Source organism: Heterodontus francisci, chromosome 8, assembly GCF_036365525.1.
Source record: "Heterodontus francisci isolate sHetFra1 chromosome 8, sHetFra1.hap1, whole genome shotgun sequence".
NCBI lineage: Eukaryota > Metazoa > Chordata > Chondrichthyes > Heterodontiformes > Heterodontidae > Heterodontus > Heterodontus francisci.
Window position 1 is genome coordinate 127,075,910 of NC_090378.1, and position 27,488 is coordinate 127,103,397.

At 52.3% G+C, this 27,488-nt stretch overlaps 1 protein-coding gene across 1 annotated transcript in view; it reads right to left on the minus strand.

The window, feature by feature from the left end:
- LOC137373269 (probable voltage-dependent R-type calcium channel subunit alpha-1E) overlaps positions 1-27,488 on the minus strand; it is a 1,486,297-nt gene that overhangs the window by 41,869 nt on the left and 1,416,940 nt on the right. The window contains exons 41-44 of the mRNA XM_068038118.1: positions 23,453-23,560; positions 5,907-6,007; positions 4,489-4,595; positions 3,450-3,558 (exon numbers count right to left, since the gene is read on the minus strand). Of these exons, the coding sequence (XP_067894219.1) occupies positions 3,450-3,558; positions 4,489-4,595; positions 5,907-6,007; positions 23,453-23,560 (425 nt within the window). The remainder of the gene's footprint in view (positions 1-3,449; positions 3,559-4,488; positions 4,596-5,906; positions 6,008-23,452; positions 23,561-27,488) is intronic.

Here is a 27,488-nt window from a genome sequence, read left to right on the forward strand (position 1 = left end):
CCTTCTCAAATCCCCCCTTACCCTCATTCTTCTACATGACATGAAGGGCAAGCTGCAGGTGGTGTAACCATGGACCTCTTGCTTTACATCCCATCCCCCTCCCCTCACCCCCAACGCCCCCCCGCCCCCACAACCCCCACTTCTGATTTTCTACTTTCAGAAACCCAAGAACTGCCACCTGCCCAAGCACAGCAGCCTCAGGGGGAAGCACGAGAGTAACACCACATCACTGATACAGAAGCACCCTTGCTTGATCTGACACACGCAGCCACCAGCTCAGATACTGGCACTGTACCTACCTTAGAGGGTAGTATAGAGCTGGGGTCTGCACGTGGTGAGTCTCCGGGTACGACTGGGCTGTAGCCAGGCCAGGCCAGGCCAGGGGGAAAGGACAGTTCATGGAGGGTGAGGTCACACATGAGTTCTGTTACAAGGGTCTCAGATGAGGACTTTGATGGGGCAGCGTACAGAAGAATGCTGATGGTCATGCACATTGAGATGCTTGGTGCATTGACAGGCTGACCAGACAGTCTCCTGTCACTGTCAAGGGGTATAAAGAGTGACACAGGACCTCATTCAGAGTCTGGTGCCCATCCTTTCCAGTGTGGAAATGTGGCCAACTCCATGACAACACTAACAGACACAACCATGAAGCAGTGTCTGCTGGCTGCTGTCTCACAAAGGCGGGATCCACCCAACGTCTCAGTGCTGTAATGAAAGCACAGACTGAGGTCATGTGATCCATGCTTGTTGCCATGCAGACTCAGACTGCTGCCATCGTTGCCGCGGATACCAATGCTCAAAGGGACATGCAGGCTCTCACAGCAGTCCAGCAGATTATGAGGATTGCTGAGGTGCTATCCCGTGGGAATGGCGGTGGCTCCATGGAGCTTGAACCTGCTGTCCTCTCTCAGGATGACAGTGTTCATATTCCCACCACTGACACTCTACCACAGTCCCTGCTGTTGCCTGTCAGTCAGCCCTGACTGCTGCCACTCATGCCGAGGTGGTGCAGTCTGAATCCGGGTCCCCAAGACCCGGATCTGCTCGAGGTCATCCTGCAAGGCCGTCTGCAGTCTCCCCCAGTGAACATCAGCAATGCTGCAGCCACTGGGGTAGCACTGTGTTGGAGCACGAGGGCAGGCAAAGGCACCCACAAAATAGGCACTAAGGCAATGCACAAGGGTGAACAGTTCAGTTTTGTTGTATAAGTGGATGTGTTGTTGGATACAGATGTTGATGGAAAGGTTTCTGTTGGTGGCTCTTGGTGGCCAAGGAGAAGCTGCGATACAGTGTCGGAAATGGATGTAATGGTAGAGAATGGTGGATCCATGGCAATAAAAGAATGTTGTCTTATGGGAAATGCAGGCGTTCTCAGACGGCTTGTCCCATGCGAAGGGGTGCAGGATGTACCCTTTATGCCTCCTCCTCCTTCTCCTCCTCTTCTTCTCCCTCCACCCAAGGTGGCTTCCTGGTGGCAATGGCTGCCCCCTCATGATGGTGGTGCATTGGAGGGTGCAGCAGACCACCATGAACCTGCAGACATGCTCTGATGTACACTGGAGGGCTCCCCGCTGTGGTGCAGGCAGCCTAAGGGTTGCTTCAGCACAATGCTGGTTTTCTCCACAATGATCCCTCTGGTGGCATGGCTGTCATGACAGACCCACTCTCCTTGCATGGCATGTGGTGGAGTCATGAGCCAGGTATCCAGGGGACAGCCCTCTGGCTCTCCATGGAAGCTTGAAGATGGCGGGAATGGCAGACTGCCTCAGGAAGAAGGCACTGTGGCTGCTGCCACGATAGCAGGCATTCACCAACACGATGCCCTCTGTCTGGTTGCACAACAACTGCACATTATGGTTCCTGTGCCTCTGCCTGATGGCAGTGTGGGCTCGTAGAGTCATGTATGTGCAGCTGATGGCATCCTCCACCCTTGGGCATCCTGCTAGCCTGGCAACAAGACATGTCCTCTCCACCTGCTGAGGGAGAAAGTGGTGCACTCATCCCTCCTGACTTTGATGGTCTGTGTCAGCTCCCAGAGGCACTGGGAAATGTTGGATATGTCGCCCGCTCTGGTCTGGAATGATCCGGTCGTGTAGAAGCTCAGCCTCGGTAACCTTTACGGCCACTGGCGGCACCGGCCTCACCCTGGTGCCAGGCTGTAGGTCAGGCTGAAGGAGGTGGTACAGTTCAGTCACCTCCTTCTTGCTCAGGTTGCCTCAGGTATCACTCCTGGCTGAGGCTGAGGCTGAGGTAGGAGAAGTTCCCCCCAAATACCCGTGGAGGGTAGGACCTTCAGTGGAGAGCCCTCCTCCTCCTCACCCTCCCTCTGTGCAGAGTTTCCACTCCCTGCAGCCTCTGCTTCATTTCTCAGTCATGTTGCAGACCCAGGGCCCTGCAACGACAGCCCCCCAGACCTCGTGCAGGGTGAGGTGACCAGATCCTCTGGCCTCCAAAAACAAGCCACAGTACTTCCACCAAGTTTGCCAAAGCAGGCATAAGTCGAAAGCCCCTGACCTGCAAGGTGGCCCTTTAAATAACCTGAGTTGCGCAGGGGAAGGGTGGGAGGGGGTGTTCCCTCATGCTGCTGAACGCCTGTTCAGCTAAGAGTGCATCGCAGAGGTGTTCTGTGCACATGTGCAGACTAAGTTTCTGTAATGTGTGTTAAATCAGTTGGAACAGCTGACTGACCTTATGATGGGACCTCTCCTGACACTTTCAGGGTGTACATGGTCCGCCCACACTAACGGCACTACAGAGCCCAATTTCACAGCCCTTATCTTTCTTAATGACTGTATGAGTTGGAAAATACACTGAGACTGAAGCATAAATATTCTCCTGCTGCACTCCCTCCACCCCAGCCGCAGGTTGGGACTGGATTCATGGGAAATTGGGACAGCCAAAACCTTCACTTTGTTGTCCTTTCACTTTAGGAGGCAGAACATTTAAGGTTAAATACCGTAAGGTAGGAAGGTAAAGATTGAAACTAATGAAAAATGGTGAAAGCGGGAACAGGGTGAAGGCAAGGAGGATACCTGAGGCACACAAAAGGCAGCAAATGAGTTGGGCAAAGCTAATCTGTACACGCCCCGGTAATCTGCAGACGGCCCACTAATCTCGAAAAAACACTTTCATTTATATAGCGCCTTTCATGACCACTGGACATCCCAAAGTGCTTTACAGCCAATGAAGTAGTTTTGAAGAGTAGTCACTGTTGTAATGTAGGAAACGCACCCCCTTGAAGCTGTACATGCCTCGGTAATCTGTATATATCCTTGTTAACATCCTTACAGTCTTCCTACTCTGTTCAAGATCTCCACCCCCCCCAAAATGTTATACCATCCAGGCCGTATGGAATAACACACACTGTGTCGCCTGAATCCTTCCCAATAGCTTTGAGTACCTTTACCTGCTCTGCTTAAAGATTTGACGAGAGGCTGTGTCCGTACCTTTAGCTGTTGGTTATGGAATTCTCCAGCCTGGCCTGTTGAAGTCTTGCTGTGCTGGAACATGATTGACGGGGGCAGGGGCACCAGGGGGGCAAACTCACACCTTTCCCTGCGAAGGGGTTAGAATACAAAAAAGGAAGAACTTACATTGATATAACAACATCTTTTACAAGTCAAATCACTTTGCAGCCAATGAAATACTTTTTGAAGTGTGGTCACGGCTGTAATGTAGGAAACGCAGCAGCCAATTTGAGCACAGCAAGATCCCACAAGCAGAAACGGGACAATGCCCAGATAATTGGTTGAGTGATAAAGGAAAGGACACTGGGAAAGATGCCACAGGATCTTTTAGTTACCTCAGCGGACAGACAGAACCACAGTTTAACATCTCACCTGCAAGCCAGCACCACTGGTCTGTCAGCCTAGGTTTTATGTTCAAGTCTCTGAAGTGGGACTTGAACCCACAACCTTCCGCCTCAGAAGCAAGAGTGCTACCAACTGAGCCACAGCTGGCAGCATAGTATAGATAGCATATAATAGGGTTTATGTAACGTTACAGTGAGAGTAGCTCCTCCTCACACTCACTGCGAAAGAGTGTCGACCCTCATAATGGTCAGAGATCTATCTGCAGTGAGCCTCCCAGAGAGAAAGGTTCTGTACCAGGGGTCCAGGAACACTGAATTTACCTAATTCTGCGCAAACAAAATTGGCAGGGTAGGGTGGAGAGTGGGTGAGGAGCAGGAGCAGGGAGAGTGAATAACTCTCAATCTCTCGCCACAAAGCGATTGAGGCAGAGGGCCAATCGTAAGTTTCCAAACTGAGCTGGATTGAATTTTGTTCGGTAAGGGTATTAAAGGTGTCGGGGCCAGGCTGGTAAATGGAGTTCAGATGCAGATCAGTCATGATCGAGTTAATTTAATTGATAATTTAATTTTTGATGAATTTAATGATAATGAATTCAATTATAATTTTCTGCAATATCTTAAGGGTGATGCTTATAGCATTGTCTAGTTTGATACAGCAATGATGTGGAACTTACATGTCAGGTCCCATATCCGGCTGTAGAAAGGGCAGTGCTTTGGTACCTGAGATAATCTGCGGAGGCAGAGAGGAAGCTTCCATCCGCTGGAACATGGGGGTTCGACTCTAAGCAAAGAAGGAACTTGCATTCATTATAACATCTTGTACTGCCCAAAGAATACAGAGGCTGCAGCACAGGAACAAACCATTCGATATAACCAATTCCTGCTGCTGCTTATACACCACATGAGCCTCTCCCACTCTAATTACTGTTTCCCACCTTCTGCTGTACCCCTCTATTCCCTTCTCCCTTATTAGTTTAGTTTAGAGATACAGCACTGAAACAGGCCCTTTGGCCCACCGAGTCTGTGCCGACCATCAACCACCTATTTTTACTAATCCCACACTAATTCCATATTCCTACCACATCCCCACCTGTCTCTATATTTCCCTACCACCTACCTATACTAGGGGCAATTTATAATGGCCAATTTACCTATCAACCTGCAAGTCTTTTGGCTGTGGGAGGAAACCGGAGCACCCGGAGAAAACCCACGCAGACACAGGGAGAACTTGCAAACTCCACACAGGCAGTACCCAGAATTGAACCCGGGTTGCTGGAGCTGTGAGGCTGCGGTGCTAACCACTGCGCTGCCCCGTTAGATAGTAGGACTTGTCTCAGAAATGATACTTATACCCACAGCCTTCTAATTCAGAGTCGAGCATGCTGTCTATTGAGTCACGGCTGATACTTAGAAGGATGCAAACATGTGACTCAACCCATGAAGTGAACTGTCCTGTGTCAGTATCAAACAGACAGAGAGGGTGAATACTCCAGGTACCATGTGCTGGTCCAGTGCATCACCTTGCGTGTCTGAACTCTGCTATCCAGACAATGGCTGGGAGGAAGGACATGATTAGATTAGATTAGAGATACAGCACTGAAACAGGCCCTTCGGCCCACCGAGTCTGTGCCGACCATCAACCACCCATTTATACTAATCCTACACTAATCCCATATTCCTACCAAACATCCCCACCTGTCCCTATATTTCCCTACCACCTACCTATACTAGTGACAATTTATAATGGCCAATTTACCTATCAACCTGCAAGTCTTTGGCATGTGGGAGGAAACCGGAGCACCCGGAGGAAACCCACGCAGACACAGGGAGAACTTGCAAACTCCACACAGGCAGTACCCAGAATCGAACCCAGGTCCCTGGAGCTGTGAGGCTGCAGTGCTAACCACTGCGCCACTGTGCCGCCCTTGCATTCATTGAATAGTTATTCACATGCAACAGTATTTCACCCATCCCCATCCCATCTCCCCCACACTATTTTCTGCCTTGGTTTCAGATTCCTCTGCAGTGTGGGTGGTATTTTGTTTATTAGTACAGTTAAGATCAGTCCTGTATCTTTCCCCTGGGTCAGTACCTGCTCCTCCTGCAGTTGCTGGTATTTTTTGGTCTTACTCTGTTTGTAGTAATCCATGATCATCATGGCAGCATAGATTTTCCCAACTGTCAAGTCCGTGGCTAGAGGAGAACAGGAGATGCTCATTACTCCAAAGATCAAAGATAAACTGTAAACCCACTGTTACGTTACATCCAGCAGAGAGATAGTTAAGTTTCGGAATCATTCCTTGGCAGCTCAATGTGTAAATACACTGCTCAGTGTGGTACGTGCCACACAGACCAAAGAGATCCCAGGCCAAATCCCGGATAAAGGTAGCATCAGCCAAAGCATAGCCATGAGAGGACAGTGGTACTAGAGCCTGAAAAGGGATAAAATTAGATTAAAGTCAATGAAGTCTGTAGAGCTCGGGTTAAAAGGAGAGGAAGCCCAGGGAGGATAGAGCAGCTTGGGTTATGGGAAAGGAGGCCCAGGGAGGATTCAGGAGCTCGGGTTAAAGGAGAGGAGGACCAGTGAGGATTGAGGATCTCGGCTTAATGGAGGGGAGGTCCAGGGAGGATTGATGAGCTCTGGTTTGGGAGTGGAGGCCCATGGAGTATTGCACATCTTTGGTTAGAGGAGAGGAGGCCCAGGGCAGATTGAGGAGCTCGGCTTAAAGGAGGGGAGGCCCAGGGAGGATTGAAGAGCTCGGAATTGGGAGGGGAGGCCCAGGGAGGATTGAGGAGCTCGGGATAAAGGAGAGGAGGACCGGTGAGGATTGAGGATATCGGCTTAAATGAGTGGAGGCACAGAGAGGATTGAGGAGCTTGGGTTTTATGAGAGGAGAACCAGGGAGGATTGAGGAGCTTGGGTTAAAGGAGGAGCAGGCCCAGGGAAGATTAAGGATCGTGGGATAAAGGAGAGGAGGACCAGGGGGGATTGAGGAGCTCAGCTTAAAGGAGGGGAGGCCCAGGGACGATTGAGGAGCATGGGTTAAAGGACGAGAGGACCAGGGAGGATTGAGGAGCTTGGGTTAAAGGAGAGCAGGCCCAGGGAAGATTAAGGATCGTGGGTTAAAGGACAGGAGGACCAGGGAGGATTGAGGAGCTTTGGTTCAAGGAGTTGAGGGCCAGGGAGGATTGAGGAGCTCGGGTTTCAGAGAGGAGGCCCAGGGATGATTGATAAGATTGTGTTAAAGGAGGCGAGGCCCAGGGAGGATTGAGGAGCTCAGTTTAAATGAGGGGAGGTCCAGGGAGGAATGGGGAGCTCGGGTTTCGGAGAGGAGGCCCAGGGAGGATTGAGCAGCTTGGGTTAAAGGAGGGGAGGAACAGGGAGGATTGAGGAGGTTTTGTTAAAGGACAGGAGGACCAGGGAGGATTGGGGAGCTCAACTTAAAGGAGTGGGGCCCAGGGACGATTGAGGAGCGTGGGTTAAAGGAGAGGAGGCCCAGGGAGGATTGATGAGCTTGGGTTAAAGGAGGGGAGGAACAGGGAGGATTGAGCAGCTTGGGTTAGAGGAGAGGAGAAAGAGGGTAGACTGAGGGGCTCGGCATAAAGGACGGGAGGCCCAGGGAGGAGAGAGGAGATAGGGTGAAAGGAGTGGAGGGCCAGTGAGGATTGAAGAGCTCGACATAAAGGAGGGGAGGCCTAGGGAGTATTGAGGAGCTCGGGTTAAAGGAGAGGAGGCCCAGGGGGATTGAGGAGCTCAGGATAAAGGGTAGGAGGCACAGAGAGGATTGAGGAGCTCGGGTTTTATGAGAGGAGAACCAGGGAGGATTGAGGAGCTTGGGTTAAAGGAGAGGAGGATCACAGAGGATTGGGGAGCTCAGCTTAAAGGAGGTGAGGCCCATGGACGATTGAGGTGCTTGGGTTAAACGAGGGGAGGAACAGGGAGGATTGAGGAGCTCGGGTTTGGGAGAGGAGGCTCAAGGAGGATTGTGCAGCTGGGGTTAACGGAGGGAGGCCCAGGGAGGATTGAGGAGCTCAGATTAAATGAGGGGAGGTCTAGGGAGTATTGAGGAGCTCGGTTTAAAGGAGAGGAGGACCAGGGAGTATTGAGGAGCTCGGTTTGGGACAGGACGCCCAGGGAGGATTGAGGAGCTCGGGTTTGGGACAGGAGGACCCGGGAGGATTGAGGAGCTCGGGTTAAAGGAGAGAAGGACCTGGGAGTATTGAGGAGCTCGGTTTAAAGGAGAGGAGGACCAGGGAGTATTGAGGATCTTGGTTTAAATGAGAGGAGGACCAGGGAGTATTGAGGAGCTCGGTTTAAAGGAGAGGAGGCCCAGGGAGTATTGAGGAGCCCGGTTTGGGACAGGAGGCCCAGGGAGGATTGAGGAGCTCGGGTTTGGGACAGGAGGACCAGGGAGTATTGAGGAGCTCGGTTTAAAGGAGAGGAGGACCAGGGAGTATTGAGGAGCTCGGTTTAAAGGAGAGGAGGACCAGGGAGTATTGAGGATCTTGGTTTAAATGAGAGGAGGCCCAGGGAGTATTGAGGAGCTCGGTTCAAAGGAGAGGAGAACCAGGGAGTATTGAGGAGCTCGGTTTAAAGGAGAGGAGAACCAGGGAGTATTGAGGAGCTTGCTTTAAATGAGAGGAGGACCAGGGAGTATTGAGGAGCTCCGTTTGGGACAGGAGGCCCAGGGAGGATTGAGGAGCTCGGGTTTGGGACAGGAGTACCCGGGAGGATTGAGGAGCTCGGGTTAAAGGAGAGGAGGACCAGGGAGTATTGAGGAGCTCGGTTTAAAGGAGAGGAGGACCAGGGAGTATTGAGGAGCTCGGTTTAAAGGAGAGGAGGACCAGGGAGTATTGAGGATCTTGGTTTAAATGAGAGGAGGACCAGGGAGTATTGAGGAGCTCGGTTTAAAGGAGAGGAGGCCCAGGGAGTATTGAGGAGCTCGGTTTAAAGGAGATGAGGACCAGGGAGTATTGAGGAGCTCGGTTTAAAGGAGAGGAGGACCAGGGAGTATTGAGGATCTTGGTTTAAATAAGAGGAGGACCAGGGAGTATTGAGGAGCTCGGTTTAAAGGAGAGGAGGCCCAGGGAGTATTGAGGAGCTTGGTTTAAAGGAGAGGAGGCCCAGGGAGTATTGAGGAGCTTGGTTTAAAGGAGAAGAGGACCAGGGAGTATTGAGGAGCTCGGTTTGGGAGAGGAGGCCGAGGGAGTATTGAGGAGCTTGGGCTAAAGGGGGGAGGTCTAGGGAGAATTGAGGAGCTTTGGATAATGGGGAGGAGGCCCAGGGAGGATTGAGGAGCTTTGGTTAAAGGTGAGGAGGCCAGGGACGATTGAGGAGCCCGGTTTAAAGGAGAGGAGGACCAGGGAGGATTGAGGAGATCGGCTAAAAGGAGGGGAGGCCCAGGGAGGATTGAGGAGCACGGCTTAAAGGGGGGAGTCCCAGGGAGGATTGGGGAGCGCTGGTTTGAGAGCCGATCCCAGGGAGGATTGAGCAGCTGGGGTTAAAGGAGGGGAGGCCCAGGGAGGATTGAGGATCTCAGCTTAAAGGAGGGGAGGCCCTGGGACGACTGAAAAGCGCCGGTTTGAGATAGGCAGCCCAGCGAGGATTGAGGAGCTCGGGATAAAGAAGACGAGAAACAGGGAGGATTGAGGAGTTCGGCACAAAGCAGGGGAGGCCCAGAGAGGATAGAGGAGATCGGGTTAAACGTGTGGCGGCCCAGGGAGGATTGAGGATATTTGGTTAAATGAGAGGAGGACCAGGGAGTATTGAGGAGCTCGGTTTGGGAGAGGAGGACCAGGGAGTATTGAGGAGCTCAGTTTAAAGGAGAGGAGGACCAGGGAGTATTGAGGAGCTCGGTTTAAAGGAGAGGAGAACCAGGGAGTATTGAGTAGCTTGGTTTAAAGGAGAGGAGAACCAGGGAGTATTGAGGAGCTTGGTTTAAAGGAGAAGAGGACCAGGGAGTATTGAGGAGCTCGGTTTAAAGGAGAGGAGGCCCAGGGAGTATTGAGGAGCTTGGTTTAAATGAGAGGAGAACCAGGGAGTATTGAGGAGCTTGGTTTAAAGGAGAAGAGGACCAGGGAGTATTGAGGAGCTCGGTTTGGGAGAGGAGGCCGAGGCAGTATTGAGGAGCTTGGGCTAAAGGGCGGAGGTCTAGGGAGAATTGAGGAGCTTTGGAGAATGGAGAGGAGGCCCAGGGAGGATTGAGGAGCTTTGGTTAAAGGTGAGGAGGCCAGCGACGATTGAGGAGCCCGGTTTAAAGGAGAGGAGGACCAGGGAGTATTGAGGAGCTTGGTTTAAAGGAGGAGGACCCGGGAGGATTGAGGATATTTGGTTAAATGAGAGGAGGACCAGGGAGTATTGAGGAGCTCGGTTTAAAGGAGAGGAGGACCAGGGAGTATTGAGGAGCTCGGTTTAAATGAGAGGAGAACCAGGGAGTATTGAGGAGCTCGGTTTGGGAGAGGAGGACCAGGGAATATTGAGGAGCTCGGTTTGGGAGAGGAGGACCAGGGAGTATTGAGGAGCTTGGTTTAAATGAGAGGAGGACCAGGGAGTATTGAGGAGCTCGGTTTGGGAGAGGAGGACCAGGGAATATTGAGGAGCTCGGTTTGGGAGAGGAGGACCAGGGAGTATTGAGGAGCTCGGTTTAAAGGAGAGGAGGACCAGGGAGTATTGAGGATCTTGGTTTAAATGGGAGGAGGACCTGGGAGTATTGAGGAGCTCGGTTTAAAGGAGAGGAGGACCAGGGAGTATTGAGGATCTTGGTTTAAATGAGAGGAGGACCAGGGAGTATTGAGGAGCTCGGTTTAAAGGAGAGGAGGCCCAGGGAGTATTGAGGAGCTCGGTTTAAAGGAGAGGAGGCCCAGGGAGTATTGAGGAGCTCGGTTTAAAGAAGAGGACCAGGGAGTATTGAGGAGCTCGGTTTGGGAGAGGAGGCCGAGGGAGTATTGAGGAGCTTGGGCTAAAGGGGGGAGGTCTAGGGAGAATTGAGGAGCTTTGGATAATGGAGAGGAGGCCCAGGGAGGATTGAGGAGCTTTGGTTAAAGGTGAGGAGGCCAGGGACGATTGAGGAGCCCGGTTTAAAGGAGAGGAGGACCAGGGAGGATTGAGGAGATCGGCTAAAAGGAGGGGAGGCCCAGGGAGGATTGAGGAGCACGGCTTAAAGGAGGTGAGTCCCAGGGAGGATTGAGGAGCGCTGGTTTGAGAGCCGATCCCAGGGAGGATTGAGCAGCTGGGGTTAAAGGAGGGGAGGCCCAGGGAGGATTGAGGATCTCAGCTTAAAGGAGGGGAGGCCCTGGGACGACTGAAAAGCGCCGGTTTGGGATAGGCAGCCCAGCGAGGATTGAGGAGCTCGGGATAAAGAAGACGAGAAACAGGGAGGATTGAGGAGTTCGGCACAAAGCAGGGGAGGCCCAGAGAGGATAGAGGAGATCGGGTTAAAGGAGAGGAGGCCCAGGGAGTATTGAGGAGATTTGGTTAAAGGAGAGGAGGCCGAGGGAGGATTGAGGAGCTTGGGTTAAAAGAGGGGAGGACCAGGGGGGATTGAGGAGCTCGTGTTTGGGAGAGGAGGCCCAGTGGGGATTGAGGAGCTCAGGTTAAACGTGTGGCGGCCCAGGGAGGATTGAGGATATTTGGTTAAATGAGAGGAGGACCAGGGAGTATTGAGGAGCTCGGTTTGGGAGAGGAGGACCAGGGAGTATTGAGGAGCTCGGTTTAAAGGAGAGGAGGACCTGGGAGGATTGAGGATATTTGGTTAAATGAGAGGAGGACCAGGGAGTATTGAGGAGCTCTGTTTAAAGGAGAAGAGGACCAGGGAGTATTGAGGAGCTCGGTTTAAATGAGAGGAGAACCAGGGAGTATTGAGGAGCTTGGTTTAAAGGAGAAGAGGACCAGGGCGTATTGAGGAGCTCGGTTTGGGAGAGGAGGCCGAGGGAGTATTGAGGAGCTTGGGCTAAAGGGGGGAGGTCTAGGGAGAATTGAGGAGCTTTGGATAATGGAGAGGAGGCCCAGGGAGGATTGAGGAGCTTTGGTTAAAGGTGAGGAGGCCAGGGACGATTGAGGAGCCCGGTTTAAAGGAGAGGAGAATCAGGGAGTATTGAGGAGCTTGGTTTAAAGGAGGAGGACCCGGGAGGATTGAGGATATCTGGTTAAATGAGAGGAGGACCAGGGAGTATTGAGGAGCTCGGTTTAAAGGAGATGAGGACCAGGGAGTATTGAGGAGCTTGGTTTAAATGAGAGGAGAACCAGGGAGTATTGAGGAGCTCAGTTTAAAGGAGAGGAGAACCAGGGGCTATTGCGGAGCTTGGTTTAAATGAGGAGGACCAGGGAGTATTGAGGAGCTCGGGTTTGGGAGAGGAGGACCAGGGAGTATTGAGGAGCTTGGTTTAAGTGAGAGGAGGACCAGGGAGCATTGAGGAGCTCGGTTTGGGAGAGGAGGACCAGGGAGTATTGAGGAGCACGGTTTGGGAGAGGAGGACCAGGGAGTATTGAGGAGCTTGGTTTAAATGAGAGGAGAACCAGGGAGTATTGAGGAACTCGGTTTGGGAGAGGAGGATCAGGGAGTATTGAGGAGCTCGGTTTGGGAGAGGAGGACCAGGGAGTATTGAGGAGCTCGGTTTGGGAGAGGAGGCCCAGGGAGTATTGAGGAGCTTGGTTTAAATGAGAGGAGGACCAGGGAGTATTGAGGAGCTGGGTTTGGGAGAGGAGGACCAGGGAATATTGAGGAGCTCGGTTTGGGAGAGGAGGACAAGGGAGTATTGAGGAGCTCGGTTTAAAGGAGAGGAGGACCAGGGAGTATTGAGGATCTTGGTTTAAATGGGAGGAGGACCAGGGAGTATTGAGGAGCTCGGTTTAAATGAGAGGAGAACCAGGGAGTATTGAGGAGCTTGGTTTAAAGGAGAAGAGGACCAGGGCGTATTGAGGAGCTCGGTTTGGGAGAGGAGGCCGAGGGAGTATTGAGGAGCTTGGGCTAAAGGGGGGAGGTCTAGGGAGAATTGAGGAGCTTTGGATAATGGAGAGGAGGCCCAGGGAGGATTGAGGAGCTTTGGTTAAAGGTGAGGAGGCCAGGGACGATTGAGGAGCCCGGTTTAAAGGAGAGGAGAATCAGGGAGTATTGAGGAGCTTGGTTTAAAGGAGGAGGACCCGGGAGGATTGAGGATATCTGGTTAAATGAGAGGAGGACCAGGGAGTATTGAGGAGCTCGGTTTAAAGGAGATGAGGACCAGGGAGTATTGAGGAGCTTGGTTTAAATGAGAGGAGAACCAGGGAGTATTGAGGAGCTCAGTTTAAAGGAGAGGAGAACCAGGGGCTATTGCGGAGCTTGGTTTAAATGAGGAGGACCAGGGAGTATTGAGGAGCTCGGGTTTGGGAGAGGAGGACCAGGGAGTATTGAGGAGCTTGGTTTAAGTGAGAGGAGGACCAGGGAGCATTGAGGAGCTCGGTTTGGGAGAGGAGGACCAGGGAGTATTGAGGAGCACGGTTTGGGAGAGGAGGACCAGGGAGTATTGAGGAGCTTGGTTTAAATGAGAGGAGAACCAGGGAGTATTGAGGAACTCGGTTTGGGAGAGGAGGATCAGGGAGTATTGAGGAGCTCGGTTTGGGAGAGGAGGACCAGGGAGTATTGAGGAGCTCGGTTTGGGAGAGGAGGCCCAGGGAGTATTGAGGAGCTTGGTTTAAATGAGAGGAGGACCAGGGAGTATTGAGGAGCTGGGTTTGGGAGAGGAGGACCAGGGAATATTGAGGAGCTCGGTTTGGGAGAGGAGGACAAGGGAGTATTGAGGAGCTCGGTTTAAAGGAGAGGAGGACCAGGGAGTATTGAGGATCTTGGTTTAAATGGGAGGAGGACCAGGGAGTATTGAGGAGCTTGGTTTAAATGAGAGGAGGACCAGGGAGTATTGAGGAGCTCGGTTTGGGAGAGGAGGACCAGGGAATATTGAGGAGCTCGGTTTGGGAGAGGAGGACAAGGGAGTATTGAGGAGCTCGGTTTAAAGGAGAGGAGGACCAGGGAGTATTGAGGATCTTGGTTTAAATGGGAGGAGGACCTGGGAGTATTGAGGAGCTCGGTTTAAAGGAGAGGAGGACCAGGGAGTATTGAGGATCTTGGTTTAAATGAGAGGAGGACCAGGGAGTATTGAGGAGCTCGGTTTAAAGGAGAGGAGGCCCAGGGAGTATTGAGGAGCTCGGTTTAAAGAAGCGGACCAGGGAGTATTGAGGAGCTCGGTTTGGGAGAGGAGGCCGAGGGAGTATTGAGGAGCTTGGGCTAAAGGGGGGAGGTCTAGGGAGAATTGAGGAGCTTTGGATAATGGAGAGGAGGCCCAGGGAGGATTGAGGAGCTTTGGTTAAAGGTGAGGAGGCCAGGGACGATTGAGGAGCCCGGTTTAAAGGAGAGGAGGACCAGGGAGGATTGAGGAGATCGGCTAAAAGGAGGGGAGGCCCAGGGAGGATTGAGGAGCACGGCTTAAAGGAGGTGAGTCCCAGGGAGGATTGAGGAGCGCTGGTTTGAGAGCCGATCCCAGGGAGGATTGAGCAGCTGGGGTTAAAGGAGGGGAGGCCCAGGGAGGATTGAGGATCTCAGCTTAAAGGAGGGGAGGCCCTGGGACGACTGAAAAGCGCCGGTTTGGGATAGGCAGCCCAGCGAGGATTGAGGAGCTCGGGATAAAGAAGACGAGAAACAGGGAGGATTGAGGAGTTCGGCACAAAGCAGGGGAGGCCCAGAGAGGATAGAGGAGATCGGGTTAAAGGAGAGGAGGCCCAGGGAGTATTGAGGAGATTTGGTTAAAGGAGAGGAGGCCGAGGGAGGATTGAGGAGCTTGGGTTAAAAGAGGGGAGGACCAGGGGGGATTGAGGAGCTCGTGTTTGGGAGAGGAGGCCCAGTGGGGATTGAGGAGCTCAGGTTAAACGTGTGGCGGCCCAGGGAGGATTGAGGATATTTGGTTAAATGAGAGGAGGACCAGGGAGTATTGAGGAGCTCGGTTTGGGAGAGGAGGACCAGGGAGTATTGAGGAGCTCGGTTTAAAGGAGAGGAGAACCAGGGAGGATTGAGGAGCTCGGTTTAAAGGAGAGGAGAACCAGGGAGTATTGAGGAGCTCGGTTTAAAGGAGAGGAGGACCTGGGAGGATTGAGGAGCTCGGTTTGGGAGAGGAGGCCGAGGCAGTATTGAGGAGCTTGGGCTAAAGGGGGGAGGTCTAGGGAGAATTGAGGAGCTTTGGAGAATGGAGAGGAGGCCCAGGGAGGATTGAGGAGCTTTGGTTAAAGGTGAGGAGGCCAGCGACGATTGAGGAGCTTGGTTTAAAGGAGGAGGACCCGGGAGGATTGAGGAGCTTGGTTTAAATGAGAGGAGAACCAGGGAGTATTGAAGAGCTCAGTTTAAAGGAGAGGAGGACCAGGGAGTATTGAGGAGCTCGGTTTGGGAGAGGAGGACCAGGGAATATTGAGGAGCTCGGTTTGGGAGAGGAGAACAAGGGAGTATTGAGGATCTTGGTTTAAATGGGAGGAGGACCTGGGAGTATTGAGGAGCTCGGTTTAAATGAGAGGAGGACCAGGGAGTATTGAGGAGCTCGGTTTAAATGAGAGGAGGACCAGGGAGTATTGAGGAGCTCGGTTTAAAGGAGAGGAGGCCCAGGGAGTATTGAGGAGCTCGGTTTAAAGAAGAGGACCAGGGAGTATTGAGGAGCTCAGTTTGGGAGAGGAGACCGAGGGAGTATTGAGGAGCTTGGGCTAAAGGGGGGAGGTCTAGGGAGAATTGAGGAGCTTTGGATAATGGAGAGGAGGCCCAGGGAGGATTGAGGAGCTTTGGTTAAAGGTGAGGAGGCCAGGGACGATTGAGGAGCCCGGTTTAAAGGAGAGGAGGACCAGGGAGGATTGAGGAGATCGGCTAAAAGGAGGGGAGGCCCAGGGAGGATTGAGGAGCACGGCTTAAAGGAGGTGAGTCCCAGGGAGGATTGAGGAGCGCTGGTTTGAGAGCCGATCCCAGGGAGGATTGAGCAGCTGGGGTTAAAGGAGGGGAGGCCCAGGGAGGATTGAGGATCTCAGCTTAAAGGAGGGGAGGCCCTGGGACGACTGAAAAGCGCCGGTTTGGGATAGGCAGCCCAGCGAGGATTGAGGAGCTCGGGATAAAGAAGACGAGAAACAGGGAGGATTGAGGAGTTCGGCACAAAGCAGGGGAGGCCCAGAGAGGATAGAGGAGATCGGGTTAAAGGAGAGGAGGCCCAGGGAGTATTGAGGAGATTTGGTTAAAGGAGAGGAGGCCGAGGGAGGATTGAGGAGCTTGGGTTAAAAGAGGGGAGGACCAGGGGGGATTGAGGAGCTCGTGTTTGGGAGAGGAGGCCCAGTGGGGATTGAGGAGCTCAGGTTAAACGTGTGGCGGCCCAGGGAGGATTGAGGATATTTGGTTAAATGAGAGGAGGACCAGGGAGTATTGAGGAGCTCGGTTTGGGAGAGGAGGACCAGGGAGTATTGAGGAGCTCGGTTTGGGAGAGGAGGACCAGGGAGTATTGAGGAGCTCGGTTTAAAGGAGAGGAGAACCAGGGAGGATTGAGGAGCTCGGTTTAAAGGAGAGGAGAACCAGGGAGTATTGAGGAGCTCGGTTTAAAGGAGAGGAGGACCAGGGAGTATTGAGGAGCTCGGTTTAAAGGAGGAGGACCTGGGAGGATTGAGGATATTTGGTTAAATGAGAGGAGGACCAGGGAGTATTGAGGAGCTTGGTTTAAATGAGAGGAGAACCAGGGAGTATTGAGGAGCTTGGTTTAAATGAGAAGAGGACCAGGGCGTATTGAGAAGCTCGGTTTGGGAGAGGAGGCCGAGGGAGTATTGAGGAGCTTGGGCTAAAGGGGGGAGGTCTAGGGAGAATTGAGGAGCTTTGGATAATGCAGAGGAGGCCAGGGGCTATTGCGGAGCTTGGTTTAAATGAGAGGAGAACCAGGGAGTATTGAAGAGCTGGTTTAAAGGAGATGAGGACCAGGGAGTATTGAGGAGCTTGGTTTAAATGAGAGGAGAACCAGGGAGTATTGAGGAGCTCAGTTTAAAGGAGAGGAGAACCAGGGGCTATTGCGGAGCTTGGTTTAAATGAGAGGAGAACCAGGGAGTATTGAAGAGCTCGGTTTAAAGGAGATGAGGACCAGGGAGTATTGAGGAGCTTGTTTTAAATGAGGAGGACCAGGGAGTATTGAGGAGCTCGGTTTGGGAGAGGAGGACCAGGGAGTATTGAGGAGCTTGGTTTAAGTGAGAGGAGGACCAGGGAGCATTGAGGAGCTCGGTTTGGGAGAGGAGGACCAGGGAGTATTTAGGAGCTTGGTTTAAATGAGAGGAGAACCAGGGAGTATTGAGGAGCTCAGTTTAAATGAGAGGAGAACCAGGGAGTATTGAGGAACTCGGTTTGGGAGAGGAGGATCAGGGAGTATTGAGGAGCTCGGTTTGGGAGAGGAGGACCAGGGAGTATTGAGGAGCTTGGTTTGGGAGAGGAGGACCAGGGAGTATTGAGGAGCTCGGTTAGGGAGAGGAGGACCAGGGAGTATTTAGGAGCTTGGTTTAAATGAGAGGAGGACCAGGGAGTATTGAGGAGCTCGGTTTGGGAGAGGAGGACCAGGGAGTATTGAGGAGCTGGGTTTGGGAGAGGAGGACCAGGGAATATTGAGGAGCTCGGTTTGGGAGAGGAGGACAAGGGAGTATTGAGGAGCTCGGTTTAAAGGAGAGGAGGACCAGGGAGTATTGAGGATCTTGGTTTAAATGGGAGGAGGACCAGGGAGTATTGAGGAGCTTGGTTTAAATGAGAGGAGGACCAGGGAGTATTGAGGAGCTCGGTTTGGGAGAGGAGGACCAGGGAGTATTGAGGAGCTCGGTTTGGGAGAGGAGGACCAGGGAATATTGAGGAGCTCGGTTTGGGAGAGGAGGACAAGGGAGTATTGAGGAGCTCGGTTTAAAGGAGAGGAGGACCAGGGAGTATTGAGGATCTTGGTTTAAATGGGAGGAGGACCTGGGAGTATTGAGGATCTTGGTTTAAATGAGAGGAGGCCCAGGGAGTATTGAGGAGCTCGGTTTAAAGGAGAGGAGGACCAGGGAGGATTGAGGAGCTCGGTTTAAAGGAGAGGAGGACCAGGGAGTATTGAGGAGCTCGGTTTAAAGGAGAGGAGGCCCAGGGAGTATTGAGGAGCTCGGTTTAAAGGAGAGGAGGACCAGGGAGTATTGAGGATCTTGGTTTAAATGAGAGGAGGACCAGGGAGTATTGAGGAGCTCGGTTTAAAGGAGAGGAGGCCCAGGGAGTATTGAGGAGCTCGGTTTAAAGAAGCGGACCAGGGAGTATTGAGGAGCTCGGTTTGGGAGAGGAGGCCGAGGGAGTATTGAGGAGCTTGGGCTAAAGGGGGGAGGTCTAGGGAGAATTGAGGAGCTTTGGATAATGGAGAGGAGGCCCAGGGAGGATTGAGGAGCTTTGGTTAAAGGTGAGGAGGCCAGGGACGATTGAGGAGCCCGGTTTAAAGGAGAGGAGGACCAGGGAGGATTGAGGAGATCGGCTAAAAGGAGGGGAGGCCCAGGGAGGATTGAGGAGCACGGCTTAAAGGAGGTGAGTCCCAGGGAGGACTGAGGAGCGCTGGTTTGAGAGCCGATCCCAGGGAGGATTGAGCAGCTGGGGTTAAAGGAGGGGAGGCCCAGGGAGGATTGAGGATCTCAGCTTAAAGGAGGGGAGGCCCTGGGACGACTGAAAAGCGCCGGTTTGGGATAGGCAGCCCAGCGAGGATTGAGGAGCTCGGGATAAAGAAGACGAGAAACAGGGAGGATTGAGGAGTTCGGCACAAAGCAGGGGAGGCCCAGAGAGGATAGAGGAGATCGGGTTAAAGGAGAGGAGGCCCAGGGAGTATTGAGGAGATTTGGTTAAAGGAGAGGAGGCCGAGGGAGGATTGAGGAGCTTGGGTTAAAAGAGGGGAGGACCAGGGGGGATTGAGGAGCTCGTGTTTGGGAGAGGAGGCCCAGTGGGGATTGAGGAGCTCAGGTTAAACGTGTGGCGGCCCAGGGAGGATTGAGGATATTTGGTTAAATGAGAGGAGGACCAGGGAGTATTGAGGAGCTCGGTTTGGGAGAGGAGGACCAGGGAGTATTGAGGAGCTCGGTTTAAAGGAGAGGAGAACCAGGGAGGATTGAGGAGCTCGGTTTAAAGGAGAGGAGAACCAGGGAGGATTGAGGAGCTCGGTTTAAAGGAGAGGAGAACCAGGGAGTATTGAGGAGCTCGGTTTAAAGGAGAAGAGGACCAGGGCGTATTGAGGAGCTCGGTTTGGGAGAGGAGGCCGAGGGAGTATTGAGGAGCTTGGGCGAAAGGGGGGAGGTCTAGGGAGAATTGAGGAGCTTTGGATAATGGAGAGGAGGCCCAGGGAGGATTGAGGAGCTTTGGTTAAAGGTGAGGAGGCCAGGGACGATTGAGGAGCTTGGTTTAAATGAGAGGAGGACCAGGGAGGATTGAGGAGCTTGGTTTAAAGGAGAGGAGGACCAGGGAGTATTGAGGAGCTTGGTTTAAAGGAGAGGAGGACCAGGGAGTATTGAGGAGCTTGGTTTAAAGGAGGAGGACCCGGGAGGATTGAGGAGCTTGGTTTAAAGGAGGAGGACCCGGGAGGATTGAGGATATCTGGTTAAATGAGAGGAGGACCAGGGAGTATTGAAGAGCTCGGTTTAAAGGAGATGAGGACCAGGGAGTATTGAGGAGCTCGGTTTAAATGAGGAGGAGGACCAGGGAGTATTGAGGAGCTCGGTTTAAATGAGGAGGACCAGGGAGTATTGAAGAGCTCGGTTTAAAGGAGATGAGGACCAGGGAGTATTGAGGAGCTCGGTTTAAATGAGGAGGAGGACCAGGGAGTATTGAAGAGCTCGGTTTAAAGGAGATGAGGACCAGGGAGTATTGAGGAGCTCGGTTTAAATGAGGAGGAGGACCAGGGAGTATTGAGGAGCTCGGGTTTGGGAGAGGAGGACCAGGGAGTATTGAGGAGCTCGGTTTGGGAGAGGAGGACCAGGGAGTATTGAGGAGCTCGGTTTAAATGAGAGGAGAACCAGGGAGTATTGAGGAGCTCGGTTTGGGAGAGGAGGACCAGGGAGTATTGAGGAGCTCGGTTTAAATGAGAGGAGAACCAGGGAGTATTGAGGAGCTCGGGTTTGGGAGAGGAGGACCAGGGAGTATTGAGGAGCTCGGTTTGGGAGAGGAGGACCAGGGAGTATTGAGGAGCTTGGTTTAAATGAGAGGAGGACCAGGGAGTATTGAGGAGCTCGGTTTAAAGAAGAGGACCAGGGAGTATTGAGGAGCTCGGTTTAAAGGAGAGGTGAACCAGGGAGGATTGAGGAGCTCGGTTTAAATGAGAGGAGGACCAGGGAGTATTGAGGAGCTCGGTTTAAATGAGAGGAGGCCCAGGGAGTATTGAGGAGCTCGGTTTAAAGAAGAGGACCAGGGAGTATTGAGTAGCTTGGTTTAAAGGAGAGGTGAACCAGGGAGTATTGAGGAGCTCGGTTTAAAGGAGAGGAGGCCCAGGGAGTATTGAGGAGCTCGGTTTAAAGAAGAGGACCAGGGAGTATTGAGGAGCTCGGTTTAAATGAGAGGAGAACCAGGGAGTATTGAGGAGCTCGGTTTAAAGAAGAGGACCAGGGAGTATTGAGGAGCTTGGTTTAAATGAGAGGAGGACCAGGGAGTATTGAGGAGCTTGGTTTAAAGGAGAAGAGGACCAGGGCGTATTGAGGAGCTCGGTTTGGGAGAGGAGGCCGAGGGAGTATTGAGGAGCTTGGGCTAAAGGGGGGAGGTCTAGGGAGAATTGAGGAGCTTTGGATAATGGAGAGGAGGCCCAGGGAGGATTGAGGAGCTTTGGTTAAAGGTGAGGAGGCCAGGGACGATTGAGGAGCCCGGTTTAAATGAGAGGAGAACCAGGGAGCATTGAGGAGCTTGGTTTAAAGGAGGAGGACCCGGGAGGATTGAAGAGCTCGGTTTAAAGGAGATGAGAACCAGGGAGTATTGAGGAGCTTGGTTTAAATGAGAGGAGAACCAGTGAGTATTGAGGAGCTTGGTTTAAATGAGAGGAGGACCAGGGAGTATTGAGGAGCTCAGTTTAAAGGAGAAGAGGACCAGGGAGTATTGAGGAGCTTGGTTTAAATGAGGAGGAGGACCAGGGAGTATTGAGGAGCTCGGGTTTGGGAGAGAAGGACCAGGGAGTATTGAGGAGCTTGGTTTAAGTGAAAGGAGGACCAGGGAGCATTGAGGAGCTCAGTTTAAATGAGAGGAGAACCAGGGAGTATTGAGGAACTCGGTTTGGGAGAGGAGGATCAGGGAGTATTGAGGAGCTCGGTTTGGGAGAGGAGGACCAGGGAGTATTGAGGGGCTTGGTTTAAAGGAGAGGAGAACCAGGGAGTATTGAGGAGCTTGGTTTAAAGGAGAGGAGAACCAGGGAGTATTGAGGAGCTTGGTTTAAAGGAGAGGAGAACCAGGGAGTATTGAGGGGCTCAGTTTAAAGGAGAGGAGAACCAGGGAGTATTGAGGAGCTTGGTTTAAATGAGAGGAGGACCAGGGAGTATTGAGGAGCTCGGTTTGGGAGAGGAGGATCAGGGAGTATTGAGGAGCTCGGTTTGGGAGAGGAGGACCAGGGAGTATTGAGGAGCTTGGTTTAAATGAGAGGAGGACCAGGGAGTATTGAGGAGCTCGGTTTGGGAGAGGAGGACCAGGGAGTATTGAGGAACTTGGTTTAAATGAGATGAGGACCAGGGAGTATTGAGGAGCTCGGTTTAAAGGAGAGGAGGACCAGGGAGTATTGAGGAGCTCGGTTTAAAGGAGAGGAGAACCAGGGAGTATTGAGGAACTTGGTTTAAATGAGAGGAGGACCAGGGAGTATTGAGGAGCTCGGTTTGGGAGAGGAGGATCAGGGAGTATTGAGGAGCTCGGTTTAGGAGAGGAGGACCAGGGAGTATTGAGGAGCTCGGTTTGGGAGAGGAGGATCAGGGAGTATTGAGGAGCTCGGTTTAGGAGAGGAGGACCAGGGAGTATTGAGGAGTTCGGTTTAAAGGAGAGGAGGACCAGGGACTATTGAGGAGCTCGATTTAAATGAGAGGAGGACCAGGGAGGAATGAAGAAGCTCGGTTTAAAGGAGAGGAGGACCAGGGAGTATTGAGGAGCTCGGTTTAAAGGAGAGGAGGACCAGGGAGTATTGAGGAGTTCGGTTTAAATGAGAGGAGGACCAGGGAGTATTGAGGAGCTCGGTTTGTGAGAGGAGGACCAGGGAGTATTGAGGAGCTCGGTTTAAAGGAGAGGAGGACCAGGGAGTATTGAGGAGCTCGGTTTGGGAGAGGAGGACCCGGGAGTATTGAGGAGCTCGGTTTAAAGGAGAGGAGGACCAGGGAGTATTGAGGAGCTCGGTTTAAAGGAGAGGAGGACCAGGGAGTATTGAGGAGCTCGGTTTAAAGGAGAGGAGGACCAGGGAGTATTGAGGAGTTCGGTTTAAATGAGAGGAGGACCAGGGAGTATTGAGGAGCTCGGTTTGGGAGAGGAGGACCCGGGAGTATTGAGGAGCTCGGTTTAAAGGAGAGGAGGACCAGGGAGTATTGAGGAGCTCGGTTTAAAGGAGAGGAGGACCAGGGAGTATTGAGGAGCTCGGTTTGGGAGAGGAGGACCAGGGAGTATTGTGGAGCTCGGTTTAAAGGAGAGGAGGACCAGGGAGGATTGAGGAGCTCGGTTTGGGAGAGGAGGACCAGGGAGTATTGAGGAGCTCGGTTTAAAGGAGAGGAGGACCAGGGAGGATTGAGGAGCTCGGGTTAAAGGAGAGGAGGACCAGGGAGGATTGAGAAGCTCGGGTTAAAGGAGAGGAGGCCCAGGGAGGATTGAGGAGCTCGGGTTAAAGGAGAGGAGGACCAGGGATGTTTGAGGAGCTTGGGTTAATTAAGAGGAGGCCCAGGGAAGATTGAGGAGCTCGGATTTGGGAGAGGAGGCCAGGGAGGATTGAGGAGTTCGAGTTTAGGAGAGGTTGCCCAGGGAAGATTGAGGAGCTTGGGTTAATTGTGAGGAGGCCCAGGGAAGATTGAGGTGCTTGGGTTAAAGGAGAGGAAGACCAGGGACGATTGACTAGCTTGGGTTTTGGAGTGGAGGCCCACTGAGGATTGAGGAACTCTTGTTAAAGGAGGGGTGGCCCAAGGTAGATTGAACAGCTCGGGTTGAAGGAGAGGAGGCCGAGGGCGGATTGAGGAGCTTGGATTAAATGAGAGGAGGCCTCGGGAGGATTGAGGAGCTCGGGTTTGGGAGACGGGTCCCAGGGAGGATTGAGGAGCTCGGGTTTGGGAGACGGGTCCCAGGGAGGATTGAGGAGCTCGGTTTGGGAGATGTGGCCCAGGGAAGTCGTGGAGTTTTAGTTTATATTTATGCGAAGTGAAGCTTTGCTTTTCTATGGAATTGCGATTCACAAATCCAGAATTCAGCACCAATGTGCTTTTAAATCATTGATGGTGTTCTGTGAACTGGCACCAGTGAGCAGATGGACAAGGTGTAAATCTGAGGGAGAGGTGGTGTGACTTTACCATCAGTGACTGTCACATGTACCATCACAATTATACGGTCTGCTGGAGAATTACATGACAAAAGATGTGCGACAGGAACCTTTGCCCTGGGGAAGCGATATTTGTTCAGGAGATGTTTCACTTACGCATGTGTATGGGAACCAGGAGGTCCAGGGTCTTCTGTGAAAGGTGAGGCCAAATAGTCAGAATCTCCTTTCGCAACTCAGCATCCAACTGCTGCCTATCAGCTCCACCTGAAAAAGTGATGATTTAGGAAACAAAGATCAATATTTATCTCATTAGAACCCACAACTGGAGGGAAGCACAACAGTGACAGATATCTCCATGAGACAGAGAGGGACTGAGAGACACCAGTCAGTGTAGATCCCCAGTACGCAAACTCCAAGTGTCACTACGTGCTGAGGTTCTATCTGTCCCCGGTGTTGCGAAGGATGGGCCTGGTCACATTGCCGCGGAACGCTCCATGCAATTGGGCGGTGCCGTAGCACCTATCCTTCGTGGAACAGTTTCTGCGGGAAAACACCTTTGACCACCGGTCCATCAGGCAGTGGTCTGCACGGAATGTCCTCAAGGCCCTACGGGAAAAGGAAACGGTGGATCCTGTCGGATGGTTCCCCGAGCAGACTGTCAAAGTCATTTGGCGGAATGCCTCATCACCAGAACTTTCAAACAAGCACCAAGACGTAGCTTGGCTGGTGGTGAGGAGGGCCCTCCCCGCCAGATCCTTCATGCACACCCGAAGTCTCGCCCCCTCCGCACAGTGCCCCCGCGTTGGCTGTGGTGGGGAAGAGACGGTCGCCCACCTCCTCCTGGAATGTGCCTTTGCAAAGCAGGTGTGGAAAGAGATGCAGTGGTTTTTGTCAAGGTTCATCCCAAGCAGCTCTGTAACACAGGAGTCTGTGCTCTACGGGCTGTTCCCAGGGACGCACACCGAGACAAACATCAACTGCTGCTGGAGGACTATCAATTCGGTGAAAGACGCCCTTTGGTCTGCCCGAAACTTGCTGGTCTTCCAGCACAAAGAGTTGTCCACGACTGAATATTGCAGACTGGCACATTCCAAGGTCCAGGACTACGTGCTGAGGGACGCACTAAAGCTTGGGGCAGCCGCAGCAAAGGCTCAATGGGGAAAGAGCACAGTGTAAGGTCCCCCCACCAAGCTGGACTGAGGGGCTGGATCCATGGGAAACCCCTCGAACTGTATCGTTAATATTCTGAATTGTTGTAAATGTAAAACTGTAATTGACATGACAATTGTGAAACGGAGGGGTTGGGAAGAAACTCATGACAGTATTGAAGGAAACTGATCTCCCTTGCAATGTTTGTATTTTTTGGTGCTGTTTGGAAACTGTTTGGCAATGTAATTTTTACAGATTTTTATGAATAAAGTATATTTTGGAAAGTAAAAAAAAAACCAGTCAGTGTACAGATATCTCCCTGAGAGAGAGTGTCTGAGGGACACCAGTCAGTGTACCGATATCACCCTGAGAAGGAGGGACTAGAGGCACCAGTCAGTGTACAGATATCACCCTGAGAGAGAGGGACTGAGAGACACCAGTCAGTGTACCGATATCACCCTGAGAAGGAGGGACTAGAGGCACCAGTCAGTGTACAGATATCTCCCTGAGAGAGAGGGACTGAGAGACACCAGTCAGTGTACAGATATCACCCTGAGAGAGATGGACTGAGAGACACCAGTCAGTGTACAGATATCACCCTGAGAGAGAGGGGACTGAGAGACACCAGTCAGTGTACAGATATCACCCTGAGAGAGAGGGACTAGAGGCACCAGTCAGTGTACAGATATCTCCCTGAGAGAGAGGGACTGAGGGACACCAGTCAGTGTACCGATATCACCCTGAGAGGGGACTGAGAGACACCAGTCAGTGTACAGATATCACCCTGAGAGAGATGGACTGAGAGACACCAGTCAGTGTACAGATATCACCCTGAGAGAGAGGGGACTGAGAGACACCAGTCAGTGTACAGATATCACCCTGAGAGAGAGGGACTAGAGGCACCAGTCAGTGTACAGATATCTCCCTGAGAGAGAGGGACTGAGGGACACCAGTCAGTGTACCGATATCACCCTGAGAGGGGACTGAGAGACACCAGTCAGTGTACAGATATCACCCTGAGAGAAAGGGACTGAGAGACACCAGTCGGTGTACAGATATCACCCTGAGAGAGAGGGACTGAGAGAAAGCAGTCTGTGTACAGATATCTCCCTGAGAGAGAGTGTCTGAGGGACACCAGTCAGTGTACCAATATCACCCTGAGAAGGAGGGACTAGAGGCACCAGTCAGTGTACAGATATCACCCTGAGAGAGATGGACTGAGAGACACCAGTCAGTGTACAGATATCACCCTGAGGGAGATGGACTGAGAGACACCAGTCAGTGTACAGATATCACCCTGAGAGAGAGGGGACTGAGAGACACCAGTCAGTGTACAGATATCACCCTGAGAGAGAGGGACCAGAGGCACCAGTCAGTGTACAGATATCTCCCTGAGAGAGAGGGACTGAGGGACACCAGTCAGTGTACCGATATCACCCTGAGAGGGGACTGAGAGACACCAGTCAGTGTACAGATATCACCCTGAGAGAGAGGGACTGAGAGACACCAGTCAGTGTACAGATATCACACTGAGAGAGAGGGGACTGAGAGACACCAGTCAGTGTACAGATATCACCCTGAGGGAGATGGACTGAGAGACACCAGTCAGTGTACAGATATCACCCTGAGAGAGAGGGGACTGAGAGACACCAGTCAGTGTACAGATATCACCCTGAGAGAGAGGGACTAGAGGCACCAGTCAGTGTACAGATATCTCCCTGAGAGAGAGGGACTGAGGGACACCAGTCAGTGTACCGATATCACCCTGAGAGGGGACTGAGAGACACCAGTCAGTGTACAGATATCACCCTGAGAGAGAGGGACTGAGAGACACCAGTCAGTGTACAGATATCACCCTGAGAGAGAGAGACTGAGAGACACCAGTCAGTGAACAGCTATCACCCTGAGAGAGAGGGGACTGAGAGACACCAGTCAGTGTACAGATATCACCCTGAGAGAGAGGGACTGAGAGACACCAGTCAGTGTACAGATATCTCCCTGAGAGAGAGGGACTGAGAGACACCAGTCAGTGTACAGATATCTCCCTGAGAGAGAGGGATTGAGAGACACCAGTCAGTGTACAGATATCACCCTGAGAGAGAGGGATTGAGAGACACCAGTCAGTGTACAGATATCACCCTGAGAGAGAGGGACTGAGAGACACCAGTCAGTGTACAGATATCACCCTGAGAGAGAGGGGACTGAGAGACACCAGTCAGTGTACAGATATCACCCTGACAGAGAGGGGACTGAGAGACACCAGTCAGTGTACAGATATCACCCTGACAGAGAGGGTTTGAGAGACACCAGTCAGTGTACAGATATCACCCTGAGAGAGAGGGACTGAGAGACACCAGTCAGTGTACTGATATCACCCTGAGAGAGAGGGACTGAGAGAAAGCAGTCAGTGTACAGATATCACCCTGAGAGAGAGGGACTGAGAGACACCAGTCGGTGTACAGATATCTCCCTGAGAGAGAGGGACTGAGAGACACCAGTCAGTGTACAGATATCACACTGAGAGAGAGGGGACTGAGAGACACCAGTCAGTTTACACATATCACACTGAGAGAGAGGGGACTGAGAGACACCAGTCAGTGTACAGATATCACCCTGAGAGAGATGGACTGAGAGACACCAGTCAGTGTACAGATATCACCCTGACAGAGAGGGTTTGAGAGACACCAGTCAGTGTACAGATATCACCCTGAGAGAGAGGGACTGAGAGACACCAGTCGGTGTACAGATATCTCCCTGAGAGAGAGGGACTGAGAGACACCAGTCAGTGTACAGATATCACACTGAGAGAGAGGGGACTGAGAGACACCAGTCAGTTTATAGATATCACCCTGAGGGAGAGGGACTGAGAGACACCAGTCGGTGTACAGATATCACCCTGAGAGAGAGGGACAGAGAGACACCAGTCAGTGTACAGATATCACCCTGAGGGAGAGGGGACTGAGAGACACCAGTCGGTGTACAGATATCACCCTGAGAGAGAGGGACTGAGAGACACCAGTCAGTGTACAGATATCACCCTGAG